This window comes from Drosophila serrata, unplaced genomic scaffold (assembly GCF_035046125.1).
Source record: "Drosophila serrata isolate PLE 108 unplaced genomic scaffold, ASM3504612v1 contig_276, whole genome shotgun sequence".
NCBI classification, from domain to species: Eukaryota; Metazoa; Arthropoda; class Insecta; order Diptera; family Drosophilidae; genus Drosophila; species Drosophila serrata.
The window spans coordinates 6,010,602-6,030,655 of NW_028257174.1; the positions used below are offsets into that span (position 1 = coordinate 6,010,602).

Sequence of the window (20,054 nt, forward strand, 5' to 3'; positions counted from 1 at the left end):
ACGATGAAAACCCTTAAAAAATTTAAAAACATTTTGAAAAAATCATTTTTCACCGGACATGCCCAGATCGACGCGGCTGTTGATGCTGATAAAGAATATATATGGTTTATAGGGTCGGAAATGACTCCTTCACTGTCTTAAATATTTTTAATTAAAATTATAAGACCCTGCATTGGTATAAAAATGTAAATTAAGGATTTACATAAATTCATCATATATGCTCAATAAAATTACATTTAAAATGAAGTTTGTTTTTGAAAAATCAAGGATTCTTTGCCAGAACGTATATTTTCCTGTTTATTTCGAAGTTTCGAAAAGTATGCTACACTTAAGGCTAAGAAATCTGGCGAAAGTTTACTGTTGTTTTTCGCACACACCCGCTCATATTAACCAAAAAACAAAAACACAGGACAAAAGGTGTGGCTCAGTCGCAATAAAACAACGCAAAAAAAAACGCAAGAAAACGTAGAGAAAACAAGGAGAAATGAAATTAATGAACACAATGGGTCAACTATAAATTACACGCGCTCCAATTTGATGCGGCTAATATGTAAAGACAATTTAATTAAATGCGCAGGCAAAGTGGAGCAACAACAGCAACGACAGGCAGCAGAGGAGGCGCTTGAGGAGTGGGAGCCGCTCAGAGAGAGATAGAGAGAGAGAGGGAGCCCCGAAACGATGAGTCATGAAGGTCATGACGAAAGCAGCGGCAAAAGTCGCTGCCAAAACGCGCCGCTTTGATTAGGCGCTGTTTTTGTGGCTTTATTCGTGTGCCGCTGCTGTTGTTGTTGCTGTGCCATGACAGGTTGACTGCCAGACAGTATGGCAGCGTTCTCTCCGCTCTCACTTACTCTCTCCCACAAAAGAGAGCGAGAGAGCGAGAGAGAGAGAGCCGGGCAAAAGCGTAAGCGAAGCAGATGAAAAATCAATTTCGCAATGTTACGACGTTGACTTGCGCACATGTTTGTTTGTGTTTGTGTTTGCATTTCGCCTTGCGCTCCCATTATTATTATTAATATTTTTGTTGCGCCTTTCCCGTTAACGCAGCTCGAATTACGCTAATCAATTAGGTCTAATTATGCACCTTTTGTTTCCCATTTCCATTTGTTTTATCCCAATGAATTCACTCACCTTTTAGCACACTTTCCTCGCCTTGCACTGATATGTAGTGTTGCGTCTGTGTGTGTGTGTGTGATTTGTGTTATTATTTTTTACACCGAGAGTCTTGCTCGCTCACTATTTAGCTTATTAACAACAACAAAATATGTAGAAAAAATACGAACAAACTGTTTAGTGTGTTTTTGTGTTTGTTAAATCTCAACTTGAGTCACTGTTGCACAGTTTTTGTATTTCTCGTAGCAGTTACTTGATTTTCTGTTCTGTTTTCAGCTTAAATTGCAGGTTCTTTTCTTTCTTGTTGTGGTTGCACTTAAATGTTTATTTTTTAACACTTTGAATTGCTGTATTTTTGGCGTTTTGTTGCTTTCGGGCCGTCGTCGGCGGCGTGTCAGCGACGCCCGCGATTTTTGCGTGCTGGTTGCGTGCGTTGTGAGGTCTGATGCTGAACTAACGGCAATTTTGCCGTTAGCCGCCAAGTCGCCTCGCCACTGTGTTTGTCCCGCTCTGGTATTCCTCTCTGCATTTGAAACAACCCCCGAAAGCCAGAGAGAGAGAGAGCTGCCGGGAGAGCAACACAAGGAGAGAGCCTAAACAGGGTGTTCTGCATTGGAGATACCCTTTAGAGAGTTTTGCTTTGAGGGAGTAGCGTACTAAATGAGTTCTGCCTTAAAGCTTACAGATATGTAAACGTTAAAAAAAATATTTGACTGTCATTATGTGTAAAGATATGAATATGCTCTTAAATATTACTAACTTCTTCTGGTAATGTGCATTCTTTCAGTTTTTCTTTCACGAACAAGCAACCCAATCAATATGCCCCAGTCAGCCAAGGGTATAGGGTATCATAACAAGCACACGGATACGGATACGGCACGTGCAACGGCACCCACAACAGAGCGCAAGAATGAGCAGGAGACGGATGCGGCGGGGAAAGCGAGCGAATGCGAAGAAGGAAATGGAGAGGAAGAGGCCAACAGGACAACAACAGAGATGCGCGCTGCTTCCCTGCGGCGTTGCCGGCCTGCCCACGGAGTCTGCGCACAGTGGCAACGCTACAAAAGCAAAGCCATGGGGATAAACAGTGGAAGCGAAATGTTTTTGAACGAAGTAAATAATCTCAAGTAAAATATTAAAGAGCTATGTTTTATAATCATTTAACAATTTTTTAATGTAAGTATTAGTTCATAGTTAAGTTTTAATGACTATATTTTTTTAATTTTGACAGAATTATTTCACCAGCCCGGCTTTCCGTTGACTTGCCACTCGCACTGTTTGCCACGAAAGAGACCGCAGCGTAACGAAGAAAGCCGAACTTGCCCGAACTGAACCGAAAGGCTATGTGAGAGAAGCTAGCATACTTTGGAGCGCTGCGACGCCGCTGGATGTGGCACTTGTGTAATATTGGCAATTAACTAACTGAAAATGGGGTTGATTCCTGAATGCCAGATGGCAGGGGCGCCGCGGCAGGAACCCGGGGAAATGCTGGATGGATGGATGGATGCTTGAAATCAGTTGAAATCGTATTATGCATCAGCTTCATTGCCTAATGACTCGAGAGTCAAGCCCGCCGTTGGCAATTTGCTCCAAAAGCCTGGTTTTAATCGTAAAAATGTTATGTTTGAACTAAATTGAAATTGGGTTTCATCAAATGATGAAACCTAAACGATCATTTGATATTTATGGCATAAATTTAAATTATTTTCTTCATTTAAGGTAAATTATTTTGGGGAAGTAATATAAGTTATAGTATTTATTTTAATTTCTTACTATTAGCAGCCTTTAATTTGTTTAAAAAACTGTTTTATATTTTGTATTTATGTGTATGATAATTAATAGAAGATTTTAAATGATATTTACCATATATTCAAAGATAATTCACTTTAATTTCTTGTTAAGATATAATAATTTCTTTTTAAATGCCACTTCCGCTGTCAAAGTTTTTCGTTCTTTAAAAATAATCCCTAGTTTCTTACAAGAAAAATAAAATAAATAAATAGATGCATATACTAGTACTTATAAATAAGATATGTGATTAATAAAGTTGCCTTATTTTTAACAAAAGAACTCCCCATAATCCACCGGAAATTGGAGAAAATTCTGCCCCCATCCATGGCATCCTTTTGACCCCTCTCGACCAATTAGCAGACAGCTGCAAACGTGAATTTTCCGCACCAGGTGGAAAGTTGTTTTTCCAACTTGTGCCATGTTTTTCAGGACTGACAGACGTACGTTTCAATTATTCCTTGGGTGGCTCTCACGCGAAATTTTCCCCTCCCCCCCCGACCCCCTCCCTCACTGGACTCGGTTTCGCATTCCAGCAACAACAACTGACCCGTGGTCCAATAAATCATTTGATTTGTACACTTGCCCGCGGCTGTATCCAGGATGAAGTGGAACGCAAGACCGGGAGGGAACTCCAACTCGTCGGTGGCACGTGGTGTGCGTGCCTTCCGGTGCTAAATCAAGGCGAGCGCTTTCAAATTGTCTTACCTTTTGGTGGAACCATGGACCGAACCCCCACCCATCCCCCTGGACACATCCCCAACTCTGGAATTCTCATCCCCCTCTCTGCGTATCCCCATCCCCGTTTCACCCACATACTACATACTACTAATACTACTACATTGTACATACCCCTGGCGAGGCAACTGTAGTTAATATTTATGGCGATTTAATCTTCTCACTTGAGCGCTGCTCAGTTAAGTTTGATAGAGACCAAAGCCCAAGGGGTCAGATCTTTCCCCACCCTGAAAATGACTTTACACGGTACCAAAATATATGTCAATATCAAATTTAGATATCAAATTGCACTTAATTGGGGGTCAAAAATTATGGAAGCTGGTTTCGGGGAGAAGTCTAAGGAGGAGATGATGAAGAACAGAGGGTTTTGCCTTCAAGAAGAGTTGTTTTTGGATTTAAGATGATAAATCAAGCTCAAGTATTATATATATTAATATTAAATATATAAATATTATATACATAAATCAATAATATATATTTAGAAGTTAAGAAAACCCAAAATATCCGAATAATATCCATAATAGAACCCTTAAAAACAATCGCATGCCATTTCTCTACCCTTTTAATCAAAGATCGATTAGAAATATTATAAATGCATAAAAATAAGCAAAATATTATAAAATATTTCTGTAATTTTGCCTGTTTCTCCCTGTGTAACCCCTCTTTTTTCTCTCTCTTTCGGGATGACCCTTTTTTTCCAAGTCAGAGAGATCCTTGGTAGCAGCTCCTGCCGGCTCACAGTTTGTTTTGCGTGTCCATTTAATTTCCGCCTGGAATTGCTTAATCAAACACTGAAACTGGGGATAAGCCTCTCTCACTCTCTCACTCTCTCTCTCCACCCATCCCCTTTTAATGCGCCGCCTCTGAACTCTGGCAAATCGCTTGAGCTTCATATGGACAAACGTTAAAGTTGGCTTAATGAGTAGTTTAGCTCATGTTCCCACTGCCATTCAGGGAAGCGGTTTCCTCTACAAAAAGGGGGTTGGGTGTGTGTATCTTCGGGGGAAAGGGTGGGTTAAACAAACACCCATGTGCATTAGCAACAAATTGTTATTGTTGCCAGACTGTAGGCGATAAGCAAAAAGTTAAGCTTCCCTTTTTTTTGGGGGGTCGGAAGGAAGATACATAATTATCAGGTGCTAGAGAGGGGAGTCCTACAGAAGGGGAAAACTGGAGAGAAACTATTTCTTTAATAATAGTATTGATAAAACTAAATGTCTTGAATAGTTTTCTGAAACAAGGAAGGAAAGAAAAAAAGATTTTGATGAAGTTTCCATGAAACATTCGATTGTAAAGCATTTTTAAGTCGTGTATACCGTTGTATTGCTAGATCTAATTAAGAGAAACAGTTTTTCAATATGCAAATAAACTTCTACTCCAGTTTTGTAATGTTGTTTCTAATTCTAAGTTTCTCTCCATGTTTTCCATATACTTTCTCGGGAGAAAGTATCTACAATCGATTTTAAATCGATAAATATCCAAGTTTTTGCCAACTCTAATGGTAAATGTATTTTTCGAACACTACCTTAGTTTATCTACGTTTTTTTCAACCCCTAAGTTTTTACTAACTTAAAAATATGCATTTAAAACTTCACATTTAATCGATTTTTTTAAGCAACCTCTCAACCATTTGTTCTTTTTATCTATCACTGATCACATAATCTCCCAAGTTGCAGCTCTCCAACCCCCATTCTGTTTTGAATCGAAAATCCAGTGAAGTAGCAAATCGCTGTCTCGATTTTAGGGCGTTTATATAGCCCACATCGAAAGCTCTAATTTAAATTAATGACACACAACAATTGGACACGCCCCCCGACCAGTATGAGAAGAAGGAGGAGTTGAACCTGGGGGCCTTTTATTCTTTATTTTCAATTAAACAAATAGCTGAATTTGACATTTTTGTCGAGAAAGAAAAGTTCAAAGGGAAAAATCATAAACGGAAATAACAAGTCGATGGAGAACAACGGCGACGACGACAACGAAGAAAATACGGGGGAAAAAACAAACGCGATAAGAGCGATGACAGGCTCTGCCCAACCCCCCTTTTTTCGACGTCACTGTGTGGGTCCTTATCGCCGTCCTGGCATCGAGTCCTCCTGCAAGTCCTGGTCTAAGCAAATGTTTGCCTTTCTCCAACCATCATCATCTCTCTTCATCTGGTTTCTTTAAGGCGATTATTTGGATTTTCCAGAAAATAATGGGAACAAAAATTGGGCTCGTATGGAAAATTGGTAAAAAATGAACACATTGCAGTTCAGTTTCATTCATGATTCAATTAGACACAGACGAGTGAACTTTAATGGAGAAAACGGATGTCCTAGAATCCCTCCTTTGGGAATATGCAAACCTATTGTCAAGGCTTTAAAACGTAGTGATTCTTTCTAAGGAAAAACTAAAGTAATTGATGGATTTTTCATTGTGAAACTTATAGCTACAGAGAAATATGAACAGGTTACATCAGTTATGACACTACAATGGGGGCTAATCCCAGACCAAAGATAAAGAATCTCACAAAAACTTAAACCAAGTATAAAGGTAAAGACTTGGTAAAAAAAAAAAAAATATACATCTAGTACTTTGTGTACCTGGCAACCGTTAGCTGTCAGTTGTCAGTCGTCAGTGTCAGATGCATTGTAATTTACAAGTTCATTTGCTACTGAAACTACATCCGCTTAAGCCAGGCCCTCTGCTCTTGCTCTCCCACTCTTTCAACTCTAAAACTGCATAAGTTATGAGCTTAGAAAGAGATGGCTGGATGGACAACGAAGGGACGGAAGTACAGTCACCTCGCTAATGAAACATAATGAGGCGCCATTAGCGAGTGTCGTTGTCGCTAACTGTGCATTTATGCACTTTTGGTCGCCAGTCGAGCGTTCACTTACAGTGTGGCAGCAAAACAAACTCACTGTATGCCGTCTGGTCACACTGTTTAAAACTAAAATATGACGAAATATAAACTGAAACACGCCAATAATAATTTTTTTTTAAAACTAATGAATGCGCCTCAAGCATCATTAGCATCTCTTACCGGCAGCTTCACTTTTCACGCTTTTATTTGATTAGTTCATCATTTATTATTATTAATTAATGGCAGTTCGTCTTATTATTAACCATTATTTAACAGCCCGAACAATAACAAATTCGAGGCGATTATCATCATAATTGCGGATATGGAATTCAATTAATATTGTATGTATGTTCTCTACACGCTGGGAAATCCTAACAAACATAATAAGAGAAGAGCTTTAGAAACCAGTTTGTATTTCTATTTCTATTTTTATTTTGGTTTTTCTGTTTACGGGTTCAACTGCAGCAATCCCAAAGCTGGCGATGATGCGGCAAATATATATTTTTAAACTTTAATCCCCCCTTTGGATTGATTTGACTGTCTGGAATTTATGCACTAATTTATTATTATTATTGATACTTGCACTAGCAATTATGGTTTCTAAACAAACTGATTTAATTTCCCATTTTTCTTTTCTCTTTTTTTTTGAGTTCGAGTAACCCTGAACCCTCTGCTTTGAACCTTATTCAACACCTTCGGGTGTTTTAACACCCATTTATACTCATTAGATTCGCCCCGTGAGGAATTCTTTGCCAAAAAAAAACTTTGCTACCGTTTTCGGGCCATACAACATCATCATCATCGCATCGGGGGGATTTGGAGATCGTCTGCCCATCAACATCCACTGATCCCAATCAGCAACATCATTATCTTCTGTCAGCTCAAGTTTGTTTTTTATGTTTTTTAGCGAGTGGCGGCGGCTACTTTGCCTTTTGTTGTAATGGCCCTCGAGTGTGGGCATTTTTAGGGAACGAAAAAAAACAAGAGAAACATCAAACAAACACTCAAGAATCGCAAACTGCGATCTACGAACCGGAACTCCGCCAAAAACGTTCTTCTTCTCTTGGCATTCTTCAAATCTACAAATCTCTTCTTTTAATGGAAAGACAGGCGCGTAGATCTGAGATTAGAAAGACTTATACTAGGGGGGGATTAAATGGTAAAGAGGGTAGGGTCTAAGCAAGGTAAAATGAGGTAAGTTCGGGATAGATTATAGATTCTGAAACCACCAAGATCAATAGTATGGAATATGTGAAAATGTAGCTTCTTTAGGCTACGAAATTTAAATTTAAATAATAATATCTTCTTCTTAAAAAATCTGTAAATAACACATCATCTTGATAGATTTCAACCTAAAGGAAATTCTTATATTTACTATATATTAAAATATAAGTTAATATATAATTTAATATATTAAAGTAGACTTTTAAGTGTATGTTTATATACTTGAATAATAATACTTCAATAATATAGTCTATATATATTCTAGTATATATTTAAGTATATTTATTTAAGAACATATTCAAATATATATTCCAGTATATATTCAAACATATTGAAGTATATTTTGAAGTATATATTCACTTATATGTTCCAGTATATAGTTAAGTATATATTACAATATATTCAAGCATATATTAAAATATGTATTCAAGTATTATATTGAAATATATTTTTCAGAAAATGTTCTTCTATATGAATAAATATATATTTTAGTATATATTTAAATACTTATTTCTACATTAAAGTATATTTTGGGATGTTAAAACTAAAAGATTAATCACAAAGACTGTGCCCCTTCTTTTTGCGCCCCTGTGTAGTTTTGCTATAATTAGTTTAACCGCAGCATTTTGACCAAGTGCCAAGTGGCATGTACTGCCCATGTGCACTAGTCCGAAGCTCCACTGAAACCTCCAACAAAATCTCCTCTGAGACCCCCCTAAAACCTGCATTAAAACCTCCTCTCAAAACCGCAACCTTTCCCTCAACCGAAAAACCTCATCCACACCCACTTCTGTTTTTTTTCCCCTGATAAACTATTCCAAAAATTGTTTGCTGGTCGCCTCTGACTTTGGCTAATTAAACGGACGAACATAGCAAACATTAAAAAACAAAAATACAACAACAAAAAACCAAATCAAAGCACAAAAAAAAGAAGCAACAAACAGAAAGCAAGCGAAGCAAAAAAACTAAAAGAGCTTAAAAAAGAAGTTGAACAGAAAACAATTAAAGCCGAGCGATGGGTTTCGGGGGATCTCTATAAAACCGAAACGCTCTGACGGATTTGCCAGCAGTTGCCGTTCGAACGTTCCCCAGAGAATCAAAAAGAATCTCCAAGAATCTATCCATATATATATTTTTTTTTTTCAAGTGTATAAAGTGATTTTGAAGAGTGAAACAATGCCACGTTCATTGCTAAGCGCTGTGGTCCTGCTACTGGGCCTCACCTCCGGCATCCTGGCCGGTCGTTTGAGCCAACGTTACTTGCCCGCTCCCCAGGCTAGCCAGTTGCACTATCATGGCGTAAGTGGCCAAGGACATGCTCGTCCTGGTCTGGGTTTGGGTTCAGCAGGAGGATTCCAGCGTCAGCATCAGCAGCAGCCTCAGATACCGATCGTGAGGAGCGACTATCAGAGTGATGCCAATGGCAACTATAATTTTGGGTAAGTTTTACAGTTCGAATTGGGATGAAATTTATATAAACAAGGAGATGGACTTCTAAGAAAGGTACTAGGATGTTTAGTAGCACAGAAAATGGTACATTTTTATATGAAAATTTTATTTGTCAAATCGAAATTTAAAAAACTCATAACTCAGACAAAAACCTATTAATTTTAATTCGGTAAGCAGTCCCATGTTAATTTTTATTAGGGTAATAAAACTGCATACTCCATAAAAAATTAAATTTTTGGCAAATTTTTTTTAAGATTTAACGATGAAACCCCTTTTAAAATTTTTGAAAAAATTGGTCAAAAATTTTGTTCTGCCTGAGATGGCTAGATTGATTCGCCTTTTGATGCTGATCAAGAATATATATGATTTATGGGGTCGCAAATGACTCCTTCACATCTTAACGAGCTTCTAACTAAAATTCTAATACTATGTAAGGGTATAAAAATGCTCTAAAATATTTTAGAAAAAAAATTCCTAAAATATTTTCCAAATCACAAAGGTATAATATAATTCAAAAAGTATAAAAATACATTACTTAACATTATGAAACTAGTAAGAAAGGGAAAATTAACTTGATATTTGAGGAAGTATTCTTTAAATTTGAGTGAGGTCAAGACAATGAACTAACTAAAAATATATATTTAACATAAATGTTAGTTAAAAAATAATATTTAATAATTAAAACCCAAGCTGATCACTTCCTGGTATATGTATTTGTGCTTTAACCTTTAACCCAACCTAATTAACCTTGCAGCTTCGATACCGGAAATGGCATCCATCGCGATGAGACTGGAGAGTTCCGGGGCGGTTGGCCACATGGCTCCCTGGGCGTCCGTGGCTCCTATTCCTACACTGGAGACGATGGCCAGCAGTATACGGTGAACTACAAGGCGGATAAGAATGGATTCCATGCCGAGGGAGCCCACCTGCCCACATCGCCATCGGTGCCAGCCGCTGCTCCAGCTGCAGCTGGGTAAGATCTTTATAACAATATATATTAAGATATTGTTATTTATATATATCTCTACCCATATCAGTCGCAGTTCGTATGGCGGCTACAGGGGATCAGCCTCATCCCATGTCCCGGCAGCTGCTCCTAATAGCCGATATCTGCCTCCAGGATATCGCCAGCGCAGACACTATTAAAGGACAAAACCCAATCCAATTCTAATGCAAATCAAATCTATATCAATGGGGTTTCAACTTTAAATAAAGAAAATAAAATATACACATGCTCGTCTTGTAACTTACTTTCATTAAATACTAGCTATATCCTACTTTAAGTTTCGAACTTAATATATTAATAAAACAAAAGAAACCTGATACTGAAACCGCTTTTGTAGCTAATTTAAGTGAACAACTTCTGGGTTTGGCAACAAGAACACATATAGCCACGCCTCTTTGCTGTTTGAGCCTTTTTTTTTGGTTTTGCTTTTGCTTTTGTGGACTTTGACTTTTGGCCAAAAGCCGAAATAAGTTGTTACCAATATAAATACAGACGGCCAACGGATGGTAAGAGGGAAATTAATATGCAGTTAAGCAGTTAAGGTCTGCCATCAAAACAAGCCAACTTATTCCCCCTTTTTTTTTGCTTTCTTGTCTTTGGCCCTCGTTTTCCCAGTTTTTCCCTGTTTTTCCTGCCAACAACAATAACAACAAAAGTGACAACTTTTTGGCCATTGTCGCCATTGGCATTAATCATAAGTAAAGCAGGCAGACAACTTGGCCCTGAGCTTGAGAGACTTTACATTAAAGAACAATTTAAGATGAAATAGGTGAGAAAAACTCTGAAAAATACCAATTTAATATAAATATATTTTATGGCTACACAAAAACACTTAAGATTAATGATTCGGGGACTTAAAAAAAATGTTTTTAAATAATATTAACAAGAGTGAATAGGCTACATCAAATGATGTTCAAAAAGTATACACCTCATGTTTACAAATTTATTTTCAAAATATATATTCTATATTGAAAACTTGAATTTTAACTCGTAATATGCGCATAAAACTGTGCTACAAAATTTTACGATCGTTTCCCAATTAGAAAATAAGGTACAAGCTATCGACTTTCCCAATAGGCTTCAAATAGATCAGTCAAAGAAAATAAAACCAAAATAAATAGGGAAAGAAAGAAAAGGATAAAAAGGAGAGAAAAGTTCAGAGAAATGCGAGAGAAGGAAGCCAGCAGCAGAAAGGGCGGTAGATGTGGGAAAATTTTTGGAAAAAGGCTTGCAAGCGTGACAGTTTATTCTAAGTTTTTATTTTTTATGTTTTTTTCTCTTAAAAATAAATTTTTTTAAATCTTTTCTAAACAAGAACAATGAATATATAAATATATCCATCTAAAAGCTATTTGATAAAATTATAATTGGTATAAAATAATTATATCTTGAATTTTAATTTTTAATATCACTAGAAACAAAGTTTCGCTTGCATTTAGTTTTTTTCCTATCAAAAATCGCAAAAACAAAAAACGTAAACAAACGGCGTTTTCCCCAATTACCAAATGTCAAAATGGACAAAGCACAAGAGAGGATCGTATCTCTTAAGAGGCTCTCTCACTCTTAAGTTCAACTGTGCGAGCGAGAACAAACGAAGCCCAAAGGAGAAGCAAAAAAATGCGCTCGCGAAAATCAAGAAAATCGAGGATAAAAATGGTAATAGTGTTGTTTCACTCACCCCTTTGCATTTCTTATTGCTGCAGATCCCCAACGGCGAACAAGCGGGCGAAACACGCACACAAACACCCAGGCCAAAAAGAAGAAAAAGGAAAAACTAATTTGTAGAGTTCTTGGCTCAAACTTATGCATTTTCCATAACCGCTTAGGAATGGCGGTACCTCTTTACTTTATTTGCACTTGCACACGAACATAAGCTAACTTAATTGTCCACGTAGAACGCACTGATCTGGCCTGCGCACACACACACGCAATTGGGTTAATGGAAAAATACCAACAGCCACTCGGCTGCCACAACTTGCACTTTTTACTGTGGCGACTCGCTGTTTTGTACGCACTTTTCACGCCTGCCACTGGCTTTTCCGCGGTAGTTACTTGTTGTATAGAGCCTTCAACCACAGCGGTAATCTTCTGCACAGGAATTTGTTCTTTTTTTTCGAGGTTTTTTCGCGTCTGCTTCGTCCGGTGGCCTGGGAGTTAGTGCCTTGCCGATACATCGGTGTATCGATGTTCCAGATCGGTACGATGTTTTTAGGAACTAGCTCAATATCAATGTATCGATGTTGTCCTTGTCAAGCAAGTTTCGATGATTCGATGTATTTTTAGCTAAAAACAGGATAGATCGTTGCTACGAGTTGCCAATTTCTAGTGGCCATAGGGAGAGGCGGAAATGAAGATGCGATGTTGGCCAGAGAGAGACGGGACATGGCGATGTTGTTAATATCAGCGAGAAACTCTTAAATAACTTAAAGTATTGGTCTAGACTGATGTATTTGGTGCATAATGATTAGTCGCTAGCTTGCAGCTTATTTTCCTAATTGGGAATCGGAAAGATCGTAAATTGTTGACTCTAAATTAGAACTACTTCCTTGATTTTTTGCACAACAATATATATTTATATCGTATTAATTAATAATGATCGAACCTGCAAGGATATACAAACTTTTGCGTGCAGAAATTAGCTAAGTTTCTTGTTTAATGTAAAATTATATAGCATAGTCTAATGCGTATTATTAAGAGTTAAAAAAAACAAATAAATTTTATATTATATATTTAACTTGAATGTTATTCAATATATATATATATATATATATATATATATACAGCGGGACAATCTTAAATAACTTACTGTATCGACTAACATTAAAGTTAAGAATATAATATAAATAAATTCAATTAAACTGTGCTACGAAATTTTGCATTAAACAAGAAAGGAAGCTACCTTCTGCACGCCAAAGTTTGTATCGCCTTGCAGGCTCGATCATTATTAATTAATACAATATAAATTATATATGTTTGTGTAAAAAACAACAAAGTAATTTTATAACAGTCAACAATTTTACGATAGTTCCTATTTCCAATATTGCCAGTTTGGAAAATAAGCTACAAGCTAGCGACTAACATGTCTATTTATTTAGGCTATACCTTAATAAACTCAATTCCAACCATTTAAAAGCCTTCATCGATACCAAAGCAAATTTGTTTAACTATTAATTGTAACTTATGAGATTGTCACTAAAAAATATATTAAATTTTAATAACACTAAACTTAAGACGAAAACAAATTATGTGCTAATATTACTCTGTAGATGCATCTATTCTTATACTTATAGAATTTTTCAATGAACCGTTATCTTTCGAATTCCTTTTAGGCCCGCTTCTGTATAAACCAATCTACGCAATAAAGAAAATTTCAGGAAAAACGGTCAACAACAACAAAAATAACAACTAAAAGAAATTTGGCTATGAAAATGGTCGTTGTGTAAATACTTTTGACTACCTTTGTATATATCTAAACTTTGACGTGCAGAAGATAGCTTCCTTTCTTGTTTCCAAAATGCAAAATTGCGTAGCACAGTTATATTCGTATATATATATATATATATATATATATATATATATATATATATATATATAAATATATTATATATACATATAACTTTAATGTTAGCCGATACATTAAGTTATTTAAGATTGTCCCGCTGTATATATATTTATATTTATATATGTATATATTTAAATCTATATATATATTTATATATCTTTATATATATATATATATATGCAAACTTCGACGTGCAGAAGGTAGCATCATTTTTGGTTTAATGCAAAATTTCGTAGCACAGTTTAATTCAATATATTTATATTATATATTTAACTTTAATGTTAGTCGATACAGTAAGTATTTAAGATTGTCCCGCTGTATATATGTATATATATCGAATAACATTCAAGTTAAATATATAATATATAATTTATATGTTTTTTTAACTCTTAATAATACGCACAAGACTATGCTAGATAATTTTACATTAAACAAGAAAAGTTGCGAATTTCTGCACGCAAAAGTTTGTATATCCTTGCAGGTTCGATCATTTTTAATTAATACAATATAATACAATACAAGGAAGTATTTCTAATTTAGAGTCAACAATTTACGATCTTTCCGATTCCCAATTAGAAAAATAAGCTACAAGCTAGCGACTAATCATTATGCACCAAATACATCAGTCTAGACCAATACTTTAAGTTATTTAAAAGTTTCTCGCTGATATTAACAACATCGCCATGTCCCCTCTCTCTCTGGCCAACATCGCATCTTCATTTCCGCCTCTCCCTATGGCCACTAGAAATTGGCAACTCGTAGCAACGATCTATCCTGTTTTTAGCTAAAAATACATCGAATCATCGAAACTTGCTTGACAAGGACAACATCGATACATTGATATTGAGCTAGTTCCTAAAAACATCGTACCGATCTGGAACATCGATACACCGATGTATCGGCAAGGCACTAACTCCCAGGCCACCGGACGAAGCAGACGCGAAAAAAAACCTCCAATAAGAAGACCAAATTTCTGTGCAGAAAATTACCGCGGCGGGCAAAGGCTCTATACAACAAGTAACTACCGCGGAAACGCCAGTGACAGGTGTGAAAAGTGCGTGCAAAACAGCGATCCGCAACAGTGAAAAGTGCAATTAAAGTTGTGGCAGTCGGGGACGCTGTCGGTTTTTTTCCATTCCGTGTGTGTGTGCGCAGCCCAGATCAGTGCGTTTTTCGTGGCTAATTTTGTTGGTTTTTGTTCATGTGTAAGTGCAAATAATGTAAAGAGGTACCGCCATTACAAAGCGGTTAAAGAAAATGCATAAGTTTGTGCCAATACCTCTAATTAGAGGGTTTTTCTTTTTTTTGTGTGTGTGTGTTTGCGCGCGCGTTTTTCGCCCGCTTGTTCGCCGTTGGGGATCTGCAGCAATAAGAAATGCAAAGGGGTGAGTGAAACAACACTATTACCATTTCTATCCTCGATTTTCTTGATTTTCGCGAGCGCATTTTTTTGCTTCTCCTTTGGGCTTCGTTTGTTCTCGCTCTGCACAGTTGAACTTAAGAGTGAGAGAGCCACTTAAGAGATACGATCCTCTCTTGTGGTTTGTCCATTTTGACATTTGGTAAATGGGGAAAACGCCGTTTGTTTACGTTTTTTGTTTTTGCGATTTTTGATTGAAAAAAAAAACTAAATGCAAGCGAAACTTTGTTTCTAGTGATATTAAAAATTAAAATTCAAGATATAATTATTTTATAGCATTTATAATTTTATCAAATAGCTTTTAGATGGATATATGTATATTTTCATTGTTCTTGTTCAGAAAAGATTTTAAGTATTTTCTTTATAAACAAAAAGCATAAATAAAAACCTTAGAATAAACTGTCAAGCTTTGAAGCCTTTTCAAATGTAAATGCCACCGCATTTTCCGAAAATTTTCCCACCGCCCTTTCTGCTGATGGCTTTCTTCTTCTCTCGCCTTTTCTCTGAACTTTTCTCTCCTTTTTATTCTTTTCATTTCTTGTCTTTCTTTCCTTTTTTTGTTGGGTTTTGTTTTCGTTGATTTCTCCCCAGCTAGTCGCCCGGTCGCTTAGCATTCGCATTCCGCTTTAGCATTAATTAAAATTACACAGAATCGCTTGGGGCGTTTTCGGGGGATTCCCAGGATGCGCAAGTGGGTGGGGTGGTGTCGGAGGATGTTCTCATAAATTAAAGGCGCTTATGAATTTTATAAATTATTTTCCATGTTGGCAAGATGAACAATTGCTGGCGGAGCATCCTTTTTAGGATGCACACAGGGAAAAAAGGGGTGAAGCACTGGACGGAAGAATGTCCTTAAAAATATGAATAAAAAATATGATTTTTCTAACCTCGGTATACCTTATATTTTAGTTATTTTTTGTGCAAAGCAAATTAAGCTTTAAAAAATCCTTATTAAATTCAGATGACTTTCGATATTTTTTGCAGTGCAAAAGCATGGCCATTATGAGCAGACATCGCCGTGTTGGCAGCGCCTGCAAGTAGGCAGCGCTTATTGAATTTCATTAACATGTGCAATCATTTGCATGCATGTCTGTGCATGTTTAACTACAGGTCCTTTCTCCCGCCCCAGTCTCCACTCTCCACACTCCAGTCTCCACACCCACCAATGAACTCACTTAATTTTATGCCAAAACAATGACACGCCATAAATTTAAACGGATTTGGCATTGCGCCGCGAGCAAGTAACAAAAAAAAATTAAAAAAAAAAGAAAACAGCAAGCTAAAAGCGAAGCAACCCTTAGTTCTCAAGGTGCAGGGTGTTTTTTTGAGGTGGGAGTAAAGGGGGGTTTTGGATGTGCGGGGTACTGACACCTTCCAAGGGGTACTGACACGCTTTCGAACCATGTTTTAAATGCCAAAGAATATGCTAAAATCACACAAAGAGCGAGTGTCCTTCCATTTCTACAGGTGCAAAATGTTGTTACTACAACGTTCATTTTCTTGATTAAGAAATGAATTTAAGTGATTTATTTGTGGGTTATTATTCATTGAAATATATCAATTGAGTAATACTAATTCAATACTGTTTTGATTTTCATTCGAAACAATAAATAGTTTAAGTTTATAGATAATTTAACTCTTTAAATTGTAAAGTAACATTTAGTTATCCAAAAATAAATACGATTTAAAACATTTATCTTTCAGTTTTGTCAAAAAATCTTTAAAACTTTAACTTCAACTTAAGAACTCCGACATCTCAGAGCATTTATGAGAGGTAAAGCATATTTTTAAAACAAAATGTAAAGAGTAACCTTTAAATTAAAGCTTCCATTTTGCTAAAACTATAAATAAATTCATGGAATTGCGTGCGATTTTCAGAGGAGCGAAGGAAAATGTGGGGGGGGGAAATGCGAAACAGCGAAACTGCGAAAAGCGTTTGTGTCAGTCAATTTCAATGTTAATCCACCTGTGCTGCCACCATGTGTGTGTGCGTGTGTGTGTCTGCGGATATTGATATGGCAGTTGCACGCACAACTCTCTGGAGTTAACCCCCCCCCCCACACACACAACAGTTACAGTTACATTATTCAGACTTAGCCAGGACTTTTCCACAAGTCCTTGGGTGAGTCATCTTCATTGGCAATGCGAGAACGTTGTTGCCCCGTCGTCCCAGCGGACATCATTTTCATTAAAATTTTAATAGTCCTGTGTATGTGTGCGTGTCCTGTATAAGTGTGTGTGTGTGTGTCAGGAGCAAGTGTATGTGGCACGTAATATTATAAATTTAAGAAGTTATGGGTGCCAGCTAAAGTGCCTCAGCCTTCAACAAGAAAAGCAAGCAACTTATTAATGCTGGAAAATTGTATATGAAAAGTCTAAGGGATTTATGTTTTTAATTCAATAAAAAAATAATATAAGTAGAGTCCTAAAAATATATGTAATTATATATAATTCGATTTATAATTGTAAGAATAGCTTGTGAAAATGAAACAAAGGCTTCAAGCAATCACAAAATCATTTGCTGAAATTCAATTACCAGTTAAAAATGGGAAAATTCAATTAGTTTAGTTTGCGTTAAGGAAACTATAAATCTCGTCCTTGTTTCCTGAAAGCCCCCATCCTTCGCCTCTCCCCCCCTTTTTCCAATTCGTTTCGAACTGAAAATAAATCGAAGCGAAATGGAAAACAAGAAATTCCAATAAACTAATTTGCACAAAAGCGTCGAGGAAACTTTTTGGCAGACAGTTGACGTGCGAGACCTTATGGACCAACAAGGACCTCCTCTTTACCTCCCCTCCCCCCCTCCAGAGTCCTCCCCCTGCTGGAAGTTTACCGAAAGTATTTGCGTATGAATTTTAAGCAGCTGGAACTAATGCCAAGCCAATAAAAGGGATAAAATTGAAAACCAGCCAGCCAGGAGCAGCAGCAGCAGGGAACGCAATTCCAAGAATATATATACATATATCCTTCGCATATCCCTATATAGTACAGTATATATAATTTGCATATATGTGCACGTATTGGCCACTGGAGGGAGACGTGTTATTCCCTGGCCCTTAAACTCGCCGTAATTGTAACTCTAACACCACATTTTTGCAAAAGCATCTTGTTGCGTATTTGGTATAATAAATTAGCATCGCGTTTCGCATTATTGACTGGATTTTGAATAATAACACACAAAGGACCCTTTTCGACCCGAGGATAAAGAAGGTGCCGGTATCCCCCTGTATCCGCAGGGATCCGCATGTAACTGTAGACCGGCGACAAATGGAGAATTCCCCCCAGAAACAGCAGAAAAAAAGGCAGCAAGTGAACAGTTCTAAACACTGAAAGAAATGAGTTCTAAAATATCTCTAATCAAGATATAATAATTCTATATTTTAAATGATTATTTTTGTGGGTAAATCATAGGTTTGCAAATAACATAACTAAGCCAAAAATGCTTTAATTTCAATTCGGTAAACTTTTCTGTGTTAGTTTTTAAAGGGTTAACAAATCTGCGTATTAAATTTTAATATTTAAAGAATTCAATTTTTTGTTAATTTTTTTGATAATTTTAACGATGTAACCCCTTGTAAAATTTTGAAAAAATTTCAAACATTTATTTTTCTCCCGGACATGGACACGGATTCAGTTTTTCATGCTGATCAAGAATATGTATGATTTTTAGGGTCGGAAATGACTCCTTCATTGAGTTTCAAGCTTCGGAGTAAAATTATAATACCCTGAAAAGGTAATATAGCAAAAGTACACGTTTGTATCTTAAATACAAATTGCTGTATCACTTTAATTTAAAAATATATTTGGTAAAATAATGCATAGTTACCATAGGTGAGTGAAAACTTAGGCCTGTTTCCTCCTATTGCATCCTTATAATTAATATAATTGTCATTGTTAAGACTTACCGCAGTTGAGGGGACACGTCATTGTTTAATTCCTTCCACTGGTGGCAATAAAGCTTGTCATGGTGTCATCAAAACAAGCACTTCCTGTTTATCCATTGGTTTTGCATTGGCCACGTCATATTTTTGGAGTCGATGGGTAATCACGATCACTATCACTCGAGATGTTAACACTGGAGGCGCCACGGACCGACTGAGGTGCGCAAGGCGGCAGAGCCTTGTATTTATACTTTTTGAGCAAAGAGAATAGAGAAAGTGTGAGCGAGAGTGTGAGCGAGAGCGAGAGGCATCTATGGAGGAGGCAAGCAATGAGAGAGATGGAGCGGCGGCCTCACTGGCCTCACCCACCCCATTCTCTGGAGAACTCTCTATGTGTCTCAGTGCTTGCCTCCACAGATGCCTCTTTGCCTCTTGCTCTTACCTGCTCTATTCTCTATAAATACCGGGCTCTGCCGCCTTGCGGCCCTTAGTCTGTCCGTGGCATCTCCAGTGTTAACATCTCGAGTGATAGTGATCGTGATTACCCATCGACTCCAAAAATATGACGTGGCCAATTCACATCTTCTGGATAAACAGGAAGTACTTGTTTTGAAGACACCATGACAAGCATAATTGATGCCACCAAGAATATATCTTTGCACTGGAAGGAATTAAACAATGACGTGTCCCCTGTACTGCGGTAAGTCTTAACAATGACAATTATATTAATTATAAGGATGCTTGAGGAGGAAACAGGCCCAAGTCTTCACTCACCTATGGTAACTATGCATTAATTTTACCAATTATTCCCTTATTGCCATGGACCTTATTACTAATTTTTAATTTAAAGTGATGCAGCAATTTGTATTTAAGATACAAACGTGTACTTTTGCTATATTACCTTTTCAGGGTATTATAATTTTAGTCCGAAGCTTGAAACTCAATGAAGGAGTCATTTACGACCCTAGAAATCATATATATTCTTGATCAGCATGGAAAACTGAATCGATCTAGCCATGTCCGGG

At 36.9% G+C, this 20,054-nt stretch overlaps 2 protein-coding genes across 5 annotated transcripts in view; one reads left to right on the top strand and one right to left on the bottom strand.

The window, feature by feature from the left end:
• Positions 1-20,054, bottom strand: part of hwt (SH2 domain-containing adapter heavyweight) — a 62,833-nt gene that overhangs the window by 32,532 nt on the left and 10,247 nt on the right. For 2 of the 4 annotated variants that reach the window (XM_086835780.1, XM_086835779.1), the window contains exon 1: positions 1,132-1,577. The exons of the other annotated variants lie outside the window; for them this stretch is intronic. The gene's annotated coding sequence lies outside the window, so the exon portion shown is untranslated. Of the gene's footprint in view, positions 1-1,131; positions 1,578-20,054 lie in introns of those variants that run through there. 4 annotated transcript variants of the gene reach the window in all.
• On the top strand, positions 8,808-10,325 carry Cpr11B (Cuticular protein 11B). Its single transcript, XM_020948343.2, has 3 exons — positions 8,808-9,150; positions 9,915-10,133; positions 10,198-10,325. Exons 1-3 carry the CDS (start codon positions 8,888-8,890, stop codon positions 10,304-10,306), a joined length of 591 nt encoding a protein of 196 aa, XP_020804002.2. The 5' UTR covers positions 8,808-8,887; the 3' UTR covers positions 10,307-10,325.

Excerpts from the sequence above, each read along its gene's own strand:
- Cpr11B (XM_020948343.2), top strand. The coding sequence starts at position 8,888 with ATGCCACGTTCATTGCTAAGCGCTGTGGTCCTGCTACTGGGCCTCACC. Across the intron at positions 9,151-9,914 it reads AATGGCAACTATAATTTTGG|CTTCGATACCGGAAATGGCA; the intron begins GTAAGTTTTACA and ends TTAACCTTGCAG. Across the intron at positions 10,134-10,197 it reads GCTGCTCCAGCTGCAGCTGG|TCGCAGTTCGTATGGCGGCT; the intron begins GTAAGATCTTTA and ends TACCCATATCAG.